Genomic DNA, 17980 nt, shown 5'->3' with positions numbered 1-17980 from the left:
TACCCGGGTGGCAGCAGCGGGGCCGCGGCTGCTGCTCGCCCTGGGCAGCGGCAGCAGCAGATTATGGAGGCAGCGCAGCGGTGAGGAGCGGCGGCAGCAGCAGACCTGATCCGCGAATGCGTTTTCCGTTTAAGCCCGCCGCTGGGAAGTGCCACCTGAAGCTCTGCTGGGCAGCGATCGCTAACGTTCTAAAGGGGGAAACCCCGGAGGGGGAAGGAGTTGAGGGAAGGAGGGGCAGCGCTCGGCTCTGTGTGTGCTGGGGGGTGGAGTGGGGGGGGGAGAGGGGATTGGTTATCATGGCGGATCGGACGGCTCCTGGATGCCAGCTCCGTCTGGAGTGGGTTTACGGGTACAGGGGTCACCAGTGCCGCAACAACCTGTACTACACGGCAGGCAAAGAGGTGGTATACTTCGTGGCTGGAGTCGGCGTGGTTTATAACACCAGAGAGCACAGCCAGAAATTCTTCCTCGGGCACAACGATGATATTATCAGGTAAGGGGGCTGACTTTGCTGCTGGTGGGGTGGGGTGGGGTTTAAAGGGAAGGGAGGAGAATGCAGGGCTGGCAGAATACCCCCTCCTCGCTTCCCACAGCTCTGCTTGTACCTGCCGTTTTAAAGCAGCTCAGCTCTCTTAGCAGCAGCCTGTGTGAGAGCTTTATTTCTAGATACCGTTCATGATCGTTATTTTTGTACCAAAGCTTCAAAATGTTGCAATAATAAGAGAGAAGGTAAGTTTTCTCCATTGCACTGCACCAAAAGCAAAGCACTTCGTTTCGGTAAGGAAATGCCCTGGGAAGCTCTTAGTGCAACAGTGCTGCAAAATCGTGGTTCAAGCACCTTGATCTTCCCAGAGCCGGGACTCTAGCTCGCCAATTTTGATGTCTAGAGAGAGAAAGTGTAGCTCTGCTTACGCTCCACAAACCCCAGCACAAGAGTGCCATAAATCTGGCACATGGGGCAAACTAATCTCTTTTTAATATCTGGAAAAATTCAATCAAAATCAAGTTTAGCTGTTTGTACTCCAGCCAAAGAGCCCCAAACGTGCTGGTGCAAGATGGCTACAGAAGCACAGGTCTTGAGCCTGGTCTAATGGTGTTTTGTCTCTTTCTGTCAAATTTTGCCTGAGAAAGAAGTGGATTTGGGTGATGATCTTGTCCTGCAGGAATACTGATTTTACTGCATCTCACAAAATAACACACTAAAAACGTGGTTGCAGAGTTCAAGGTGGTGTTTTAAGAACTCTGTCCAAAATGCACTAATTGACATAATAGAAAATTAATGTTTTATCTGCTACTTTATGGCAGAAATCAGAACGTAGCATATCCTTATGAAGGACGTTGCATGGTGACGGCACTCCTCCAAGCACAGCTAACTGCTGCCCTCCCTATTCACCTAATACAGCATGAATGAAGCCTTTCTTTGATGATGTGAAACCAGAACAGCCCTGGGTGACTCATGGTGCAGGAGTACCGTGGAAACATCTGCTGAAGTCACAGCTTTGACACTCGGCAGCAAAATCACATAAATGTCATGTAATCATTCTGGAGTTCACAGAAAGCCATCCACGTTTCCCAGTGAGAGCTTTTCCCTGCCGTGTATCCTGGCAGTGTTCTTCTCCTCCTCTTTATAATATGTTACAGCAGTAGGATTTCGTGAAGTACAATGTGTACAGTGTGTGAAAGTTTATTTTGGTTTCAAAGGTATTACCAGCTCTAAATGGGTGTTTTAAATAGACACATGGCTTCTCAGGTCCTTCAGGGGAATGAGTACTTCAGATGCATCTGCATTGTTGTGAGATGAAAGTTTTCCTTGTTGTGTGGATGTAAGTTTTGGTACTCTGTGGAATATGAAGTGCAATATATAGAGTTATTTTTCTGAGTTCTGACTGAACTCTCATTAAATACTAGAAATACAATTTGTCAAGACACAGCTGTGAATCTGGAGAAACCCACTGGTGTCTGACTGGACAGCAATGCTTTGGTTCTCTCACTTCTTTCTTCTTTCTTTCCTTTTCGCCTTTCTTCATTTCTTTCCTTTTTGTCTTTCTTCATTTCTTTCACCATTTCTTCTTTCTTCTTTCTCTTTTTTAATATAGCATCAGCTGAGTTGAAAGTGATCCTGTTACACTTGACAACACTCCCCCTCCCAAAAATAATTGCATTGTACAGCTTCTTTGGCAACAGCCTGTTGAAATCAGTGGGTGATTTGAGGGACTCAGGGAATCGCTGGACATCCAGCTAATATCTTGGAAAGATGAGTCTTGGTTTTGATCTGCAACAAGATCCGCATTTCATGAGATAACTGTAGTTTCAACAAGGGATGAAACATTTAGGTCTATAAAGCACAAGCCGAACACAAATAATTTCAGCTTTTAGTGGCCAAGAAGTGTTGCTGTTACACGGGCTTTAAGGAAGTAGAGAATCTCCAAACTGTTGCTAGAATATTCTGTTGTTTGCACCTCGTAGTGGTTGCCTGTTTTGCCACTGATGCACTGTGCAGTCCTTATCAGTGTAATACCCCATTAATGTTTGTACTTTAATTAGGTGCTTCCTTGTATGGTTATCACTGATATGGCTCATAAATAAGGGTATTTAAATACTCACGTTTTAGGCTTCACAGCTATCATTCAACTGAGATGAATGGGGCAAATCTACTTGACCAAATCATCTGGTTCTGTTGATATTTACTTGCTGAGACCAGGTTTTAAACAGCAGTGATACATGTGCAGTCCAACAGGGTGTAATTCCTAAAGAGAGTTGAATCATGATGTTAAAACAGAAAACATGCAGATTTGGGGAAATACAGTGAAACCATTAAGACTGGCTGATCTTGAAGAGGGAAGGTCTGCTTCCAAGCACTGCCATTAATTCCTCCTGTGTTGAAAGGTTTCAGTGAATACTATTTGTGGGGAAAATAATTAAGGAACTCATGATGCAAGGGGTTGAGAACCTGTGTATGACCTTGAAGGTTTATTAAGTTCACAAAAGTGGGTATTTGTCCTTGGAGAAAAAGTTCAGGTGTTCAAAAGTGTATGTTTAATGTGTTTTCAAAGCTTTAATAGTTCTGCCTCTTGTTTTGTATCAAGATAATGCAATTGGACATAATTTAGTTTGGTCTACAGTAATCCAGACTGTATTGGATTAATGGAGAAATGCTATTTCTCCCAAGATTCATATTTGAAAAACAAGTTCTATTTGCATAAGGAACATACAGCACTCAGCTAATAAGGTAAATGTCTAGAGTATGAGCAAGTGAGCTCTGAAGTGTTCTGCTTCCTGTGCAAAGCCACTGCAAGATGCTGTGCTTCCAGACTCTTCCTCTTTATAACTTCATGATGAAATAAGGTCTTGTACAACTTGATTTAACTTGGAAGTGAGCTCTGTTTTGTGAAGGGGTTGGACTGAGTAACCTCCAGAGCTCTCTTACTAACCTGAAGGGTTGTAAGCCCTATGGTTTACCCAAAGGTCTAAGCTTCAGACCACAAAGCAGTCATGAAGTGTCTTGCATGATAGCTCTGCATTTGATTGCTCTTGAAGTGTGATCTAGCTGAAGCATTATAGCCAATGTGTAATAGCTATGTGAAAGCTATTGCAACAATCTAATATAGAAAGTGTCATGTAGACACATCATTACACGTGTAGCTGATTTTCAATGAATTCAGTCATTGGTGCTTTGCAGGATTAGGTTTCAGGAGCTGTCATGCTGACATAAGGGTATTGTTTTCCTTTGTAAGTAATTGCAAAGTGGGCTTCTGCAGCAGCTCGTTCTACTGGCTGTAAATCCATGTATTAATGAGAATCATGCGATTCATGCAGCACCACTGTCATCAGTGGAATTCATGCACATGTGGGATTTATGTTTATTATAACCACTTACAAGACTGGATTGTTAGTTTTGACAGCAATTAAACATTTTCAAAGGAACAGAAGGTTTTCTTACTTTTATATTGTGCATTACCTGTATTGCAGCAAGCAATTAGATCACTCCTCTTTTTTCTCTTGATGAAGTGTTAAATAGAGGTAGTTCTTTCCTGGAATTTTTCTGCAATTTATGCATGCAAAAGCCAAAAAAGCTTTCCACAGAAAACAGCAAAAATCGAAATATAACCACTTCAGATACTTATTATAATTTAAAATAGTTGATTTTGTTTATTTTTACAGAATTCATTTGTTAACAGAGGTTCCTAACTTCAGAAAGGTTTTCTGATGATGTAGTTGGTATGTCTCCCTGTCCTTGTAGTTCCAAGAATGTCTGCAGTATTGAACAGTTTTCTTTACTGTGTCAAAAGTTAGTGAGAGAAAACCTTTGACAGCATGTTAAAGACTTCACCTGCACTTTTTAAATACCCCAGTTTCTTGTGTTATCTGATATGTTGTGGTATTGAGCACAGGACACTTGATCAGGAACTGTAGTGATAGGACAAGGGCTGATGGGCTTAAACTTAAACAGAGGAAGTTCAGGTTAGATATAAAGAAAAGGCTCTTTACTGCGAGGGTGGTGGGGCAGTTGAACAGGTTGCCCAAAGAAGCGGTAAATGCCCCATCCATGGCAGTGTTCAAGGCCAGGCTGGACAGAGCAACGTGGTCTAGAATGAGGCATCCCAGCCCATGGCAAGGGGTTGTAGCTGGATGATCTTAAGGTACCTTCCAACCCAACCATTTTATGATTCTGTGATTCTGTTATTTACAAAAGTACATTTTGCCCTCCAGTAGCCTCCAAGGGAGTCACTTGTGAGATGGTGCTGCAAGAGATCAACCCCTTTCTCAGGTCTCTCTGCAGCGCTTGCTGCTTGGCTCAGTCCCTGGGAAGCCATCCCATTATCTATGGATGCCAAAGCATGTAGTTTCTGAAAGGCTGCTTATAGCGTAATAGCAATGTCGGATTTATCAGAATATTGCTGTAAGTACTCTGGCGTGTGTGTTCCACTCTGCTGACAGATTGAGATTAGAAATGCGGATGTGCCAGGGGTGATGAGATTTGCTGGGCTGCGAGAGTGACTGGAGGCCTGGTTTGTTCTTTAGAGTGATGGTTTCAGGAGACAGGGTGCATACTGGAACATGACTGAAAGTTTTCTTGTCTTTCTGCAGTGAGGAAAAAAGAAATATGAGATTTGAAGCAATGTTGCTGACTGTAGTAAATGTAATTTTGGAACAATTAAATTGGCAGCAGAGGTATTCAAACCAAAACCTCAGAGTTAAAATAGCCAATTTGTACTTTAAGTTTCTATTTAACATTAGGTGTTGTAATAATATTTCTGTTCATAAGGTATTGCTTATATGAAAGGATCTAAAATACATTATGTTTAGTTGCCACCATTCAGATGATAAGCAAAAGTTCCTGTTTTCTGTAGAATGACGTTCAAGTTACTGTGGTTACTACTTATTATAAGTGTGTGGAAGACTGTTCTGTCCATAGCTTGTGCTAAACCTTGACTTCTGTCTCAGAAGGTACACATACAGGGCAGCTGAAATGTAGTGACCCAAAACACAGCAAAGTAGCAACAAAGCTATCTGTGTCTTTCAACAACAGAAATTCCAGACCTGTTGTTTTTACACGTTGACATGCAAGTTCCTATGTGGAAAAGACATGACTTTGGAACAGCTAGAATGAAGCAGAACCTGAGATCATGTGTACTAACTTGCTTCGGAAACTGTTTTGAGACTGTAGGTTGTTAAAGGAGTTTCATGTTACAGAAATTAATCCCCCATAAAAGCTCCTCTAATTTCCTCTTATTGCTTCGTATTCCTAAGCTCCTCTTATTGCTTCTTTGGCTTTCAATCTCATAAAACCTGGGGAAAATGCCTTTTATTTCATGGAGTCCTGGTGGCTACTCCTTTTGCTCTGCTTGATTGCTGTGCTGCATTTAGATTTTAAGTCTCTGCTGGGGCATGAGGTCTTACAATTTTTTTCTTCAATACCTATATTAATGCATGAAACATTAGAATATATAGTTACAGTATGATATTGAGTATGGTGTTAAAAACACATAGATCAGTTAAAAATGTAGAGAAACTCCAGAGGCATGTGTAGCAACCTGTCTGTGAGGACAGTTATCACTTAGCTGCACTATTTGAAGAGTGGGGTCTGTATACACCCTAGTGATACATCAGGTATGGTAGCAGAGGAATATGTAAACTTTATTACTTGTCCAATCACAGCTCACTTGTCTGAACAAATGAAGAGATGTTTTTTATTACAAATCACAGATGGAGTTTTGAGCATTTAAATCATCACATTGATGTAACTCCTTTTAAAAATGGAAAAGAAATAAACATGTCCACCAAAATAGGAAGCCCTTTTATTCCTCAGTAGAGTAAGTTTGCATCTTTACAATGTTCTTATCTTTCAGAGCTGAAAGGCAGACAACTGTTCAAGTCTGTATCAGCTAGCATATTACATTTTCACTGGATTTGTGTGAAGCAGAACTGACTATCCAGCTTATTAAATACCAAGATTTATCACACAGAACTGAGTATCCAGTTTATTAAATATCCAGATTTTCACAAGCATTAGTCTAATATTGGGATTTTGCAGTTAGAGATTTCTGTCACATTATTTTACCTTTATTTCTCCACTCCTTACAGTATCTTAAACTTTAATCAGCCCTATTTTCTTTTCCACATTTGTTCTGTGTTAACTTTCTTCAACTCTTATTTCACTTCAATTTGATTGAAGATGACTAGGAATCATCAGGTAGTGCTGTGTAACTGTTGTTCAGCAGGATGAAAATTCATAGAAAATATTTTGATATAAGAACCTTAATTTCAAACCATCTTCTTAGTTAGAAGAAGGGAGGAAATTATGGGTTTGTATTACCATTTTCTGCTAGAAAACTTCCTGTCAAAGTCTACAAATTCTGTGTTTTACTGAAGTTTATAAACTGTACTTCGTAGAACAGAAGAGATCAACCTCCATGAACTATTATTCCTATCTTTCTTAATGACTGTATGGATGTCAGAGACATTTATCTTGGCAGTTTCCAGATAGCTACTTTCTTTCTTCTAAGTCTTGGTTAGGTTTTTGCAGGAAGAATCACATCTTCTGTTTAACACTTAAGGGAAAAATAATACTGTGTATTTCAGCCATGAACATTAAAAAATCATACTTTTGCCCACGGTAACTTCTTCATAACTGGGTATTGCAAGAAAGAATTGTCCTGTGGCGACTACAAACATCCTTCCAACGTTCTCACCACTCAAGCTGAGACTTTTCAGGTGAGTAAGTGCAAGTTGCTGTAGTCTGTGCTTTGGGCTTTCCCTCAAGGATGCAGGTGCTATTTTGTGAAAGTGGATGAGAGCTTTTGGGGTTTGTACTGCATTGCAGAAGAAAGCTCCTTTGCTGTAGTATCTGTTTGGGAATAGAAACAGGGGCTTCAGTTTGAGGGAGATAGGTATTTAATTTTAAAACCCAAAGTCTTGGCGAAGAAACTGCATCAATATTTGTAGCAATATTCCCCATGTGATTCTGTAGAAGGACAAACTGCTGGAACTGGTTTTGGATACCATAACTAGTTCTGTGAAGTGTCCTCAATGACTTCAGCACTGTGCTTGCACCTAGAATCCATATGCTTTCCACAGCTCCAAGTGTTTGAATGTTTCTTTGTAGAAGTAGGAGGGGGCTTAAAGAGTAGTCTGCTCACTTGCCTACCACTCAGTTCTTTAGGAACACTGATAAATGGCAAAAGTGCCTACTTATTTTCCCACTTAGACTCTTCCTTGGAATAGCAGTTTGTTTTTCATGAGACGCATGTCTACCTCAAGAACGTTTAGTTTTCTAGAGTTTCTGTCTTGGAAACATTTTGAATTTTAATTTTTTTTTTTTGAGGTGGTATTTATAATGGACTTGGAATGAGACTTCCAAAGCTTAAAGCCAAATAGAGACCATGTGTTTATGTCTGTCTTGAAGCCTGACATGGTGAACCAACCTAAGAGATCCCTAAAAGAAACATCTTTCAACCCTGATACGTCTTCAGGGACACTGGATGCATCCAGGGAAGAACATTAACAGCACTTCTTTCTGGAGACATTGGTATTGCAGGAAAAGGGTTAGATGCGTTGTGCAAATATGCTGGAAATAAGTGGCTAATTTAGGTTTCACCTCATTTCTACCTCACATTCTGAACAAAACTGTACAAGTTATTAAGAACAGCTTAATGAAGGATTATTCAAACGAAACACAAAAGTATTGCTACTTGTGTGACTGTGTTGTGGTGATGTTCTGGGCTGCACGTTTGCTTTTGCAAGTTCATGAGCTTTTTGCACTTACCAGACATGACTAACAGCATAGTGACTCAACTCTGGTCAGAGATGGCTTGATGACTCCAGATTTCAATGAGTGTGGTGTGCTGCTGTACACATTCAGATTTCAGAATCGTTGCCGAGGTGTTTTGAGTGTACTCATGAGTTTCTGTTATAAAACACATCAAGTTTCTTTCAGCAGTCTAACAGTACAATGAACTTTGGTACACTGTATCTTACTGATATAATTAATGTTGATGCTGGCATTGAAGTCTGTTCTATCTTTTGTGACAGATGGATTGGAATACACTGAAACTATGGTAATAAAAATAGAACATGAAATAAATTATACTCGGAGAGATACAACAGGATTCTAGTTGCCTAATACTCCTTGTTACCGAAGATTTAACTGAATTTTTATTGGGATTTTTGAATGCCTTCATTATTTTTAGCAGACCTGAACGTTCAAGGGATAATCCTACATGGAAGTTGCTGACTATTAATACAGTTTATAGATCATCCTACTAATATTGATGCATCCACATCAAAATTGGGCATGTTTTTATGCAGAACGTCTGCTTCCTCATCTTGAGAAATTGTCTTCCATATGCAGAGATAAAAATTGCAAGTGGCATTTACTCTTACACTATTTTTAGTAGTCAATTATTACTTACAAATATTAATTGCAAATTAAGGGTATTTATAACAGCTTTGAGCAAGAGCTGAACTTGTTACACTGTATCCTGAATTCTTCACATTTCCCTCTTTTAAAAAATAAACGTTTTTTATTCTAGAAACCATTGTTAACTCTAGTAAAAAAAAAAAAGACAATCAGTAAAATACGCCTTCAGTTTATTACAGCTCTACTTGCAGTTAAGGTTAGAGCATGTGTTTCCTTTCACCCTGACTAGTCAGATCACACTTTGTTCTTTCATGTAACTTATGACATGCTTAACAACAGTAACCTGTTGTCACAGTCAGCTTCTCTCTGATAAGAAAACATAACTTGAATGTAAATTTCCTTAATTTTTCTTTCACATCTCCAGTTTTTGAACATTATTCATAAGGTACCTAAAGAAATTTCTGGCTTAGTTCTCCAAATGCTGAAATCTGTGTTTAGGTAGAAGTTAAGTCTTCTCTTCATCTTTCTGCCTGTCAGAATATGGGAAAGATTATTATGTGTATGTGACAAATGACACTAATAGGACCAACCGTTTGGCCCTGGTTTTACTGATGTTGAATATGTATTTGTGTGGCTGCATTTAAACTGGATTTTAGCAGTAGGTCTAGAGCAGATTCCTGATCCCTCAGGATTCTGAGATGACATTCTCATCTGTATAGAAGTGATATATTCATTGTTTTCTAAATGCCTATCAAACACTGTTTAGTGGAACTACCCTTTCTGTTAGCAGCTCTAAACCAAGTTTGTAATATGCAATTATAGTGTTATGCAGATACAGTGATTACTGCATGTGGGCTGACTCCACTACTTCTAGAGTAGTTCAATATTATACAACTACTACTTTGTTCCAAGTGAAACTTGCTTTATCTCCCCAGTAACAAAACTCTTGCTGGTGCACTGTTTACAGCTCAGAAGAAATCTTCTAAGCAGCAGCTTTTGCAGGTGCTAAATTATTTTAAACTGGAAACTTAAAAGCAAGCTGCTTGTAGGTGACGCTGCACATCTGTGTAAATAGGATTGCTGTTCACTGTGGTGGTCTTCTAGACATTACCTTCTCTTTTTGTTATGGTGGGGGGTTGGTGCGGTCAAAACAGTGACAGTGAAAGCCGATGTTTGAGGAAGACACAGTAGCTGCAGAATATGGTGAAGGGTAGGCTTCTGCTGGCAACGGAGCTCTGGAAAAACTGATTTAGCTGTAGTTGCAGCATTGAAAAATACATTACTTTATAACCTATGAGTAGTCATGATGAATAGTGTATTAGATGCATGCATTTATTAGTAGTGGTGATAAATCACTGCTTTGAACCCAGCAAGAAGTGTGAAAGCTTTTACATTTCTGCTATAAAATGTATTTTGACAAATAGATGAAAGAAGGTAGAATAGTTTAATCCACACTATATAACTATAGCCATGGACTGTAGATAACAAGATTAATCCACGCAATTAGCTTCCATAGCCTCTAATGTAAATGTGTACTAAATGTAAAGGTACCTTACTCCTTGCTAAGGTAGATTTCAGTAGGTCCTTAAAACTTAGACCTTTCTGAGATAAGGATTGTAATCCTAAATTTATTTGGCTAACTGTTGGGGTGTTTTTAATTACTGTGATGCTAGTATTTCTGGTTGAGAGAAATTATTGATTCAGAAATAGAACTAAGGTGACAAAACGTTCAGGGACCTCCGTCATAAATCCTTGTAAAGTGAAAGACAAAACTGACAGTAATAAAACTTATGTAAATGTGCACACATAAGGAGTAAGTATGGTTTTAAGAAAAAACTGAGGTGTTAAAGAATATTGCTATGGTAAACTCCAGATACTGACGTTTTAATGGATTTTGTATTTAATTAAATCCCTCATATTCTATCTAGAGATAGAATGGGATCAAAACATGCTGTTTCTTATTTTGTTTGTGGATTGTGCTGTGCCTGAAATCTTACCTGTGTCTGTAGCCAGCTACAAGGGAGATGTTAATTACAGGAAGGAGTACAGAGACACTGAATTTTCACAGTTGCACTCTTTTTAATTGAGCAGCAAATTTATATCCCTGTTCACTTTATATCACTACTATACAGATTTTTGGACTACTCTGGTATTCTTAAAGCTTACAGATTGCAAACTGTTTAGTTGTCCTTGTACAGTGCTACTTCCATCAATTTTATTTTAGCTGAAGAGGAGCTGCTAGCAAAATCACTTTTGATATGAAAATGTTTCTCATATGATTAATGTCTAGTCTGTCTGGCAGCCTAAAATCACTTATTGCCTTTTAAAGTGATTCTTTGAGCTTTTAAATGATCCTTATATCATTTTTAAAATTACCTTTCATAAATCCAAGTCCTTCCTGTCAGAACACTAAGAGTTTTATCAAAAAAGCAAGAAAATAGACCCAAAATACTTTCTTCCTTTGAAATAGAACTTAAGAGTTTTGAAGGTTTGCAGTTTGCTTTGCTTTGGTTTCATATTTACTTTTCCTTGGGCTTCTATCAAATTTTGGGGTTTATACATTTTATTCTTCTTGGAAGGAGATTAATTTCTTGGAGAGAGAAATAAAATACAGCATGAAAGATACCATCTTATTTCAGTTTTGTTTGCAGAGTGAGTGGAGTGCATGCTACTCGTTATGCTAGAGGAGGTCTTGTACTGATTTCTGGCTACTCACCTCTAAGGCATTGCTTCTGTATCTCAGCACTGAGAAGGAGGCAATAGGGCTGTTCTGAGCGGCCTGCAGTATCCTTATAGTAGAATCTATGGAAAATAATTCCTCAGCAGGAAGAAAATACCAAAGTTATAAATGTTGGTACTTTTCAAGGCTTTTAGCAGAATATGCCCTATTGTTTGAATGTCTGCTCTGTAGATGTGTTCTAGAATAATAAATCTTCAAAAGCACATATGGCAAAAGCCTACAGGTTTCAACTCTTGCACCAAACCAGTTATGTCAGTGTATATTTTAACACTTTCTTTTGCAGTGAGGTTAATGAATTACCAGAGAAATCATAAATAATAATATCATGCATGTACAGAAAATTCATGGCTTGAATTAACCATGAAAACCAGGACTGGGTGAGTTTTTGGAAAGCTTGCCCACTGGGTTTGTTAGTGTAGGTATATACTGGAGCATTATGTATGATACCTCTTTCTGTAATAGGTAACTTGCACAGGTGCAGTTTCATCCTCAAAATACTTTCATGAAGAGTAGGTATTTTGTTCAGGAAACCTGTAGGAGAACATAAGAGCAACTATGTATCTGAACTGTGTACAAGGACACAGGAAATCTTCAGAAGCTTGTGTTTTCTAAAGCTCTGATAGAAACTAATATCTTAGTAATGCAGAGACCCGTTTCTTTTCCATATGTCCCTGCACACAAAGCCCATTGCTATTTCCCACTCCTGGCTGTCTGCCATCATATGGTTAAATCTGGAAGTCTGATAAGCCAAACTGAATGCAGTTGATTAGCTCTTTCATTGAAACAGCACTTCCCTAATATTACATTGGGTTTGTGCTCAAATATTCTGTTCAGTTTTAGCCTCCAAATATCAGATAAGCTATTAGTAGACCCCACTTTCTGTGTGTAACGGGAGAGTGCAATGCTTCGATTGCTGAGGCAGAAGTAAATAGAAAAGATGCTGTCGAGAGGAAGATGCATTTTGTTCTTCAGATGAACCTGGCAGTTGTGGTATGGAGCCTGCTTTCTCTCCTGCTGTGATGCAGAAGGCAAAACTTCCTGTAACACCCATGGTACCATAAGCTGGAGAAAAAACAGAGTATTAGAAAATGGCAAGCAGTAAACTAGATTATTACTGCTGGAAACTGCATGCTGTCAGGCACTTAAGTAATTGCATGAAACTCTTCAGTCTCTGAACCTAAAATTCAGCAAAAAAGGTCTTGGATGAGACCTGCTCCCCGAGATTTCACAGAAGGCACAACTCCAGGTTCAGAGTCTCTGCTTTGAATAGGTTGTGAAGAAATCAAGAGAAAACCAGAAATAATAACAGACAAGGGAGTGAGTCATAGTGCTTACATAAAAACATAAGAAGTCACAATTCCATGTTTGTTAATATAATTCCTGGTATTGGTCTCACCAGAACATGTTTAAAAGGCATTCTTTGGATGACTGTAAGCTCTCTCGAATGCAGCATTTCATGGAGTTTGGTAGTGAAATTACTTCACAACACCAGCTCTTTCCTATATGTGCTTGTGACTGTCTGCACATCCAGTAAACCCCAAGCAAAATTAATAACTATATGGAGAATTAATAACTTCATGTTTCATAAAAAGATACCTGTGTTTTGAATAATAGGGGGACTCTGAGGGTGGTAGTGCTGCCAGCTCTAGTGAGCTAAAAATAAGCTGAGGCTTTTTTGTGAGTATCTTCTGGAAGTGTCTGATCAGTCGTTCACCAGAATGTGAGGATTAATGGTTCCAGTGACCATAATATAATGGTCAGAAACTTTATAAAGAAAGATTTATCTACTTATGTAAAATATTAACTACATAGTATTATTTTGTATTTGAAACTGTACTTACATTTTATATAAATTAATTTTTAAGCAAATATAAGGCAATCCCAGAAACATTGCTTAACTCAAGATAAAGTTAATGCCAAGTCAGATTGTGCATTTAGCCTGTGGGATTTGAACAGAGTGTCAAGTGTTTATATAGTTTCTTTTTGTTATCAAGCTTAGGTGCTGCTTGAGAAACTAAAGTCAGGAGCCTGTTTATTCAGTTGTCAAAGGAGAGCTGTTTCCAGGCAGGCAATTTAAACTTCTACCAACCTGTTGCCTAAAATAACCTTAAAAGAGATACTGCACGATCTCCCTTCACGCGTTTTCTCCCAGCTATCCATTTGTAGCCAGCAAAGAAGTGATCTGATTCAAAGAACGTGCTAAGTTTCCAAACTCTATCTTCATTTTCTGCTATTTCTCTTATCTTTCTGTAGAGTTGCCACAGACATAATTTGCTTCTCAGCTATCACGATGGCTCTGTGGGCTCTACCTTATGTGCTAACATATGAACAGCTCTGTTAACACAGATGGATCTTTTAAAGAGTTTGGAAGTAACTTCATCCTCAGTGTCTAAAATTTCTAGAAAATACTTGAATACTTGAATTTCCAGTGGCAGGAGTCGTGGTGTATGTTGAGACTTGTGGTTTAACTGTCTGTATGTTATGTGGTGTCTGTATGTGATAGTGGTGACTCTGCATGTTTGTACAGTAGACTGGTTAGATGGAGTTTGGAACAAATAAAAGACTTCCAGCTGTATAAATGGACATGCTAGATTTTGGGTGAGAAAAAGAGATTCACTTTCCAAAACCTGGTGAATACATGAGTGTGCCCAGTCATGTGAGGAGATCTTAGATCAGCTTACATGGCTGACACTATTGTTTTTGTAAATGCCTGTCTTGAAGAGTATTTTAAATCTGGATAGAGAGTATTTTTCTCTGAGAGCTGGCATCATGTGAGATACGATTTTTCTGTAAGAGAGCTGAGAGAGCAGTGTCCATGTATCTGAGCAAGGAATGTTTTGGCACTTGTGTCTACTTCAGTATAATTCTACAATGATATTTCAGTAAACAGTTAGACCTGGGGGTTGGTCATAAGACAGTTTAAATCAGGAATAAACATGTTATGTTGTTTTTCAGCGCAGGACACATTAAATCCAGTATGAATACACTGTTGTTTAAATAAGCTCTTTAGAATGCACTGTTTCTTGCTGTATTAAGCAGTTCCTTGATGGAATTACTCTGGCTGTCCACTGTACACAGAATATTGCATTTCACTTTTCCCCTGCGGTATCTGTTATTTTTCATTCTGAACCTATGGGACTCCCACTGCCTAGAGGTAAATGTTCTTTTACCTTGTCATTTAGTCTGGTATGAATTACTTATACATGATGACAGCTCAGTGCACTGCACAATCTGCCTTCTTCCTCCCTATCAAATGGAACTGTTTAATCAGCCTCACCCCCTCGAAGCTGAGCATTTTCTGCAGTTGTCACATGTTACTTACTACCAGTTGAGTACTAAGTATATAGTTTCTTTGTACTGATCCACCTCATTCTGCTGTCAGGATTGTGTTCTGGGGGTTTAATATTAATTTTTAGATATACTCACACACTATATATATATGTATGCTTATACATAGATTATTATATGATTATGTAGAAATACATAATGCATAAATATATATAATATATATGTTTGGCTTTCAAATGAATTCTTGGCTAAATGTTTCACATCAGTGTTCAGTATTAAAAAAGCCCCACACCCCTATTCCATGTTACAGCATCCTGTGTGCTTTGGATTTATGGGCAATTGAGCTGATGACAGCCACAGTGTGCAATGTGAGTTATCTCTAGATAAACAGGAATATGTCTCTCGCAGAAAGATGTCCATACAGCAATAAATTTGGGAATGAGCCTTCCTTCAGCTTTCCAAAAGTCAATTTCACTGTAAATTCAAATCAATAGTATTAGAACTCTTGCCAATGAATTACAGTGATCATGGCCACCTCTGCTTTACTCCTTTGGTTTCTAGACACTCTCCTTTGCACTGGTGATAGCAGTGGTGAGTGAGGCTGTCCCTGCCTTCAGTTTATGGATGTGCTGGACTTAACCCTGGGGTTTCTAAGCAGTTGGAACTAGAGATGTTCAATACTGGCAAACCTGAGATCTTTCCTAGTTGTGATGGAATTTTAGGCTCCTTGGAAACATCACCAATGAGACAGAAGCTCTTGCATCGTGTCAGGATGGGGGTTTTTGGCAGTGGTATGTGGTAGAAATTAGGAAAAAGAAAAAAAGTGATAGTCACCCAAAAAAAGTGATAGTCACAACCATGATTTGTTCTTTGTGGATTGATCTGCTGGCTTTATAACATGTCCAAATCTAGTGTACTGGTAATAACATACACCCCCCTAAATCACAAACAGAAGAGCTTTGCTATATTTACACATAAATCTAAGGCATGAGCACAAGACATTACATTCTGCTCAGAAGCTCATGGGCATTTTTAGCTCTTCATTGCTTTCTGCAGACGGATCATGGCATTTCACATGTCATTTCCAGTTATCTTCTGTACTGATCATTCCTGTAGGAATGTTAGCATACTCTTTCCAACATGTTGTATTTCAGTTTATCTTCCAGCTCCCCTGAGCCAGTTAGGTAGAACTAGTTTCCCGTTACCTTTGGCATCCACCACCCCAAATGGAATAGCTTCAGTGGAACTGAAATGAAAGTACATTTGTGTCTCTCCTATTTTGCTCTTGGATTGCTCCCTGCTGTGGGGCTCCCCAGGCTCAGCTGTTCGTACAACGTGACAACATATTTCACCTATGTTATTTTGAACTTTTTAGTGTGTGTCCTTGATCAGCTTTTCCAGAAACTGATAAAAACCCCTGAGGTATTTAGTTCATAGGAAAAATTGGTAGCTTCTCATAAGTTTTGAATGTCTTTCTGTTGTTAGACATACAGTCTTTATTTTTATTTATTAGAATCTTCATTTATATCTTAAAGCGTACTCCTGATTTAATAATTTTCCTTTTTCTCAAACTTATTGGACTTCTTAGACTGTTGTAAAATGAAAGCTCAGCTGACACAATCAATAAAACGAGTGCTTCTCAGGAGCCTTTGGGGAGATAACTTCAGAGTTATCAATTAATCTCCCACACAGCTGCAGCAGTCTGCTTTGAGTGATGACCCAATGGTCACCTCCCTAAAGGCTTGCTGAAGGTCTCTTCTCTGCCCTAACTCAGAGACATTCTTTGATTAATATGTGGAAAGTTTCCCTGCTGTCTTCTCTCAATTCTGTTCAGTTTCCATCCCTTTTTTTTAGGGGATCTATTTTCACTCTTCCATGTTAATCTAGATATTAATTTCATAGTTCTTTCCAGTCAACATAAGATGATATCCCTTGGGTAAAACAGTCATTTGTCATGAATCTTTATTGTTCATCAAATCTGTAAGAGTTAGATGTGACTCACACAGCTGAGAGATTTATTTCTCTGAAATGAGCTTCAGTTGTTTGCAACCTTTTAATCCTGGGAGTACTGCTGGGCCAAGGGACAACTGATTTCTGTACTTCTAAAGAAAACAGTGACGGCACTTGGTTCTCCAGCCTTAAGAATAAATAGCATGGTACAGCTTGCATCCATGCAGTTGCCTGGTTTTCCCTCTCAAAAGAAAATAACACCATGCATGTCATAAGAAAATGTCTATGTCATGTTTTGTCTTTCAAACCTTGTCCTGGGTTTGGGACAGAGCTAGAGGCCTCAGGCTAAAACTGCTGCTGTTTCAGTAGCACAGATGGTAGTAGGTCAGTGCTGACCCCATGTTTCTATAGTAGTTTATTTGCTAGTATAGATGTGGCTATTAACAGAGTTTATGCTAAATGCTTGGGAATTAAATATCGAACTCTGAATAACTAAAGTCAATCAGGCAATTGCTAACAGATGTATCTGAGAACTTGAAGACCCTCTCCTGTTGGAATGCTGGGGTGATAGATTCACATCAAGCCACAGTGACATACATACATACATACATACACACACACACACACACACACACACACACACATATATATATATGTCCTGGAGGTATGACAAGGGAAGCTGTATACAGAATGGACAATCAGCCACTCCAGAGCTCTATCACTTGTAGAAGCTCTCAGGGTCATGCTATGCATCTCTATTTCGTATTTGTAAGAGTAGAATCACAGGATCATAGAATAGTTAGGGTTGGAGAGGACCTTAAGATCATCCAGTTGCAACCCCACTGCCATGGGCAGGTAGAATAAAGCCCATTACATCTTTCCTCTTCTCTGCTGTCATATGAACTGAATTCAAACATGGATAGAACTGAAAATAATTTCTGTGGAAGTTGTGTGTGTACAATACTATTACCCAGACCCAGTAAAGATGGCTTTCCTGGAGGAGTAGAGAAAACATTGGCATTAATATTTCCCGCACTTCAGTAGCTGAACTGTTTTGTCCAAACTATCCAGACTAGCATAAACCACAAAAAAACAATAGAACATCCTCGCTAGGTGTTAATATTTTTATTTTTGATACATGT

At 38.9% G+C, this 17980-nt stretch overlaps 1 protein-coding gene across 1 annotated transcript in view; it reads left to right on the top strand.

Moving 5' to 3' along the window:
• The first annotated feature begins 296 nt into the window (after positions 1-296).
• The window catches only part of EML6 (EMAP like 6), a 116907-nt gene continuing 99223 nt past the window's right edge, over positions 297-17980 (top strand). Inside the window, exon 1 of the mRNA XM_065682510.1 lies at positions 297-493. Within this exon, the coding sequence (XP_065538582.1) occupies positions 297-493 (197 nt within the window). The remainder of the gene's footprint in view (positions 494-17980) is intronic.

The sequence above is a fragment of the Lathamus discolor genome, chromosome 5 (assembly GCF_037157495.1).
Source record: "Lathamus discolor isolate bLatDis1 chromosome 5, bLatDis1.hap1, whole genome shotgun sequence".
NCBI classification, from domain to species: domain Eukaryota; kingdom Metazoa; phylum Chordata; class Aves; order Psittaciformes; family Psittacidae; genus Lathamus; species Lathamus discolor.
The sequence above is the reverse complement of the archived record's forward strand: the minus strand, read 5'-3'. Positions and strand labels throughout refer to the sequence as shown.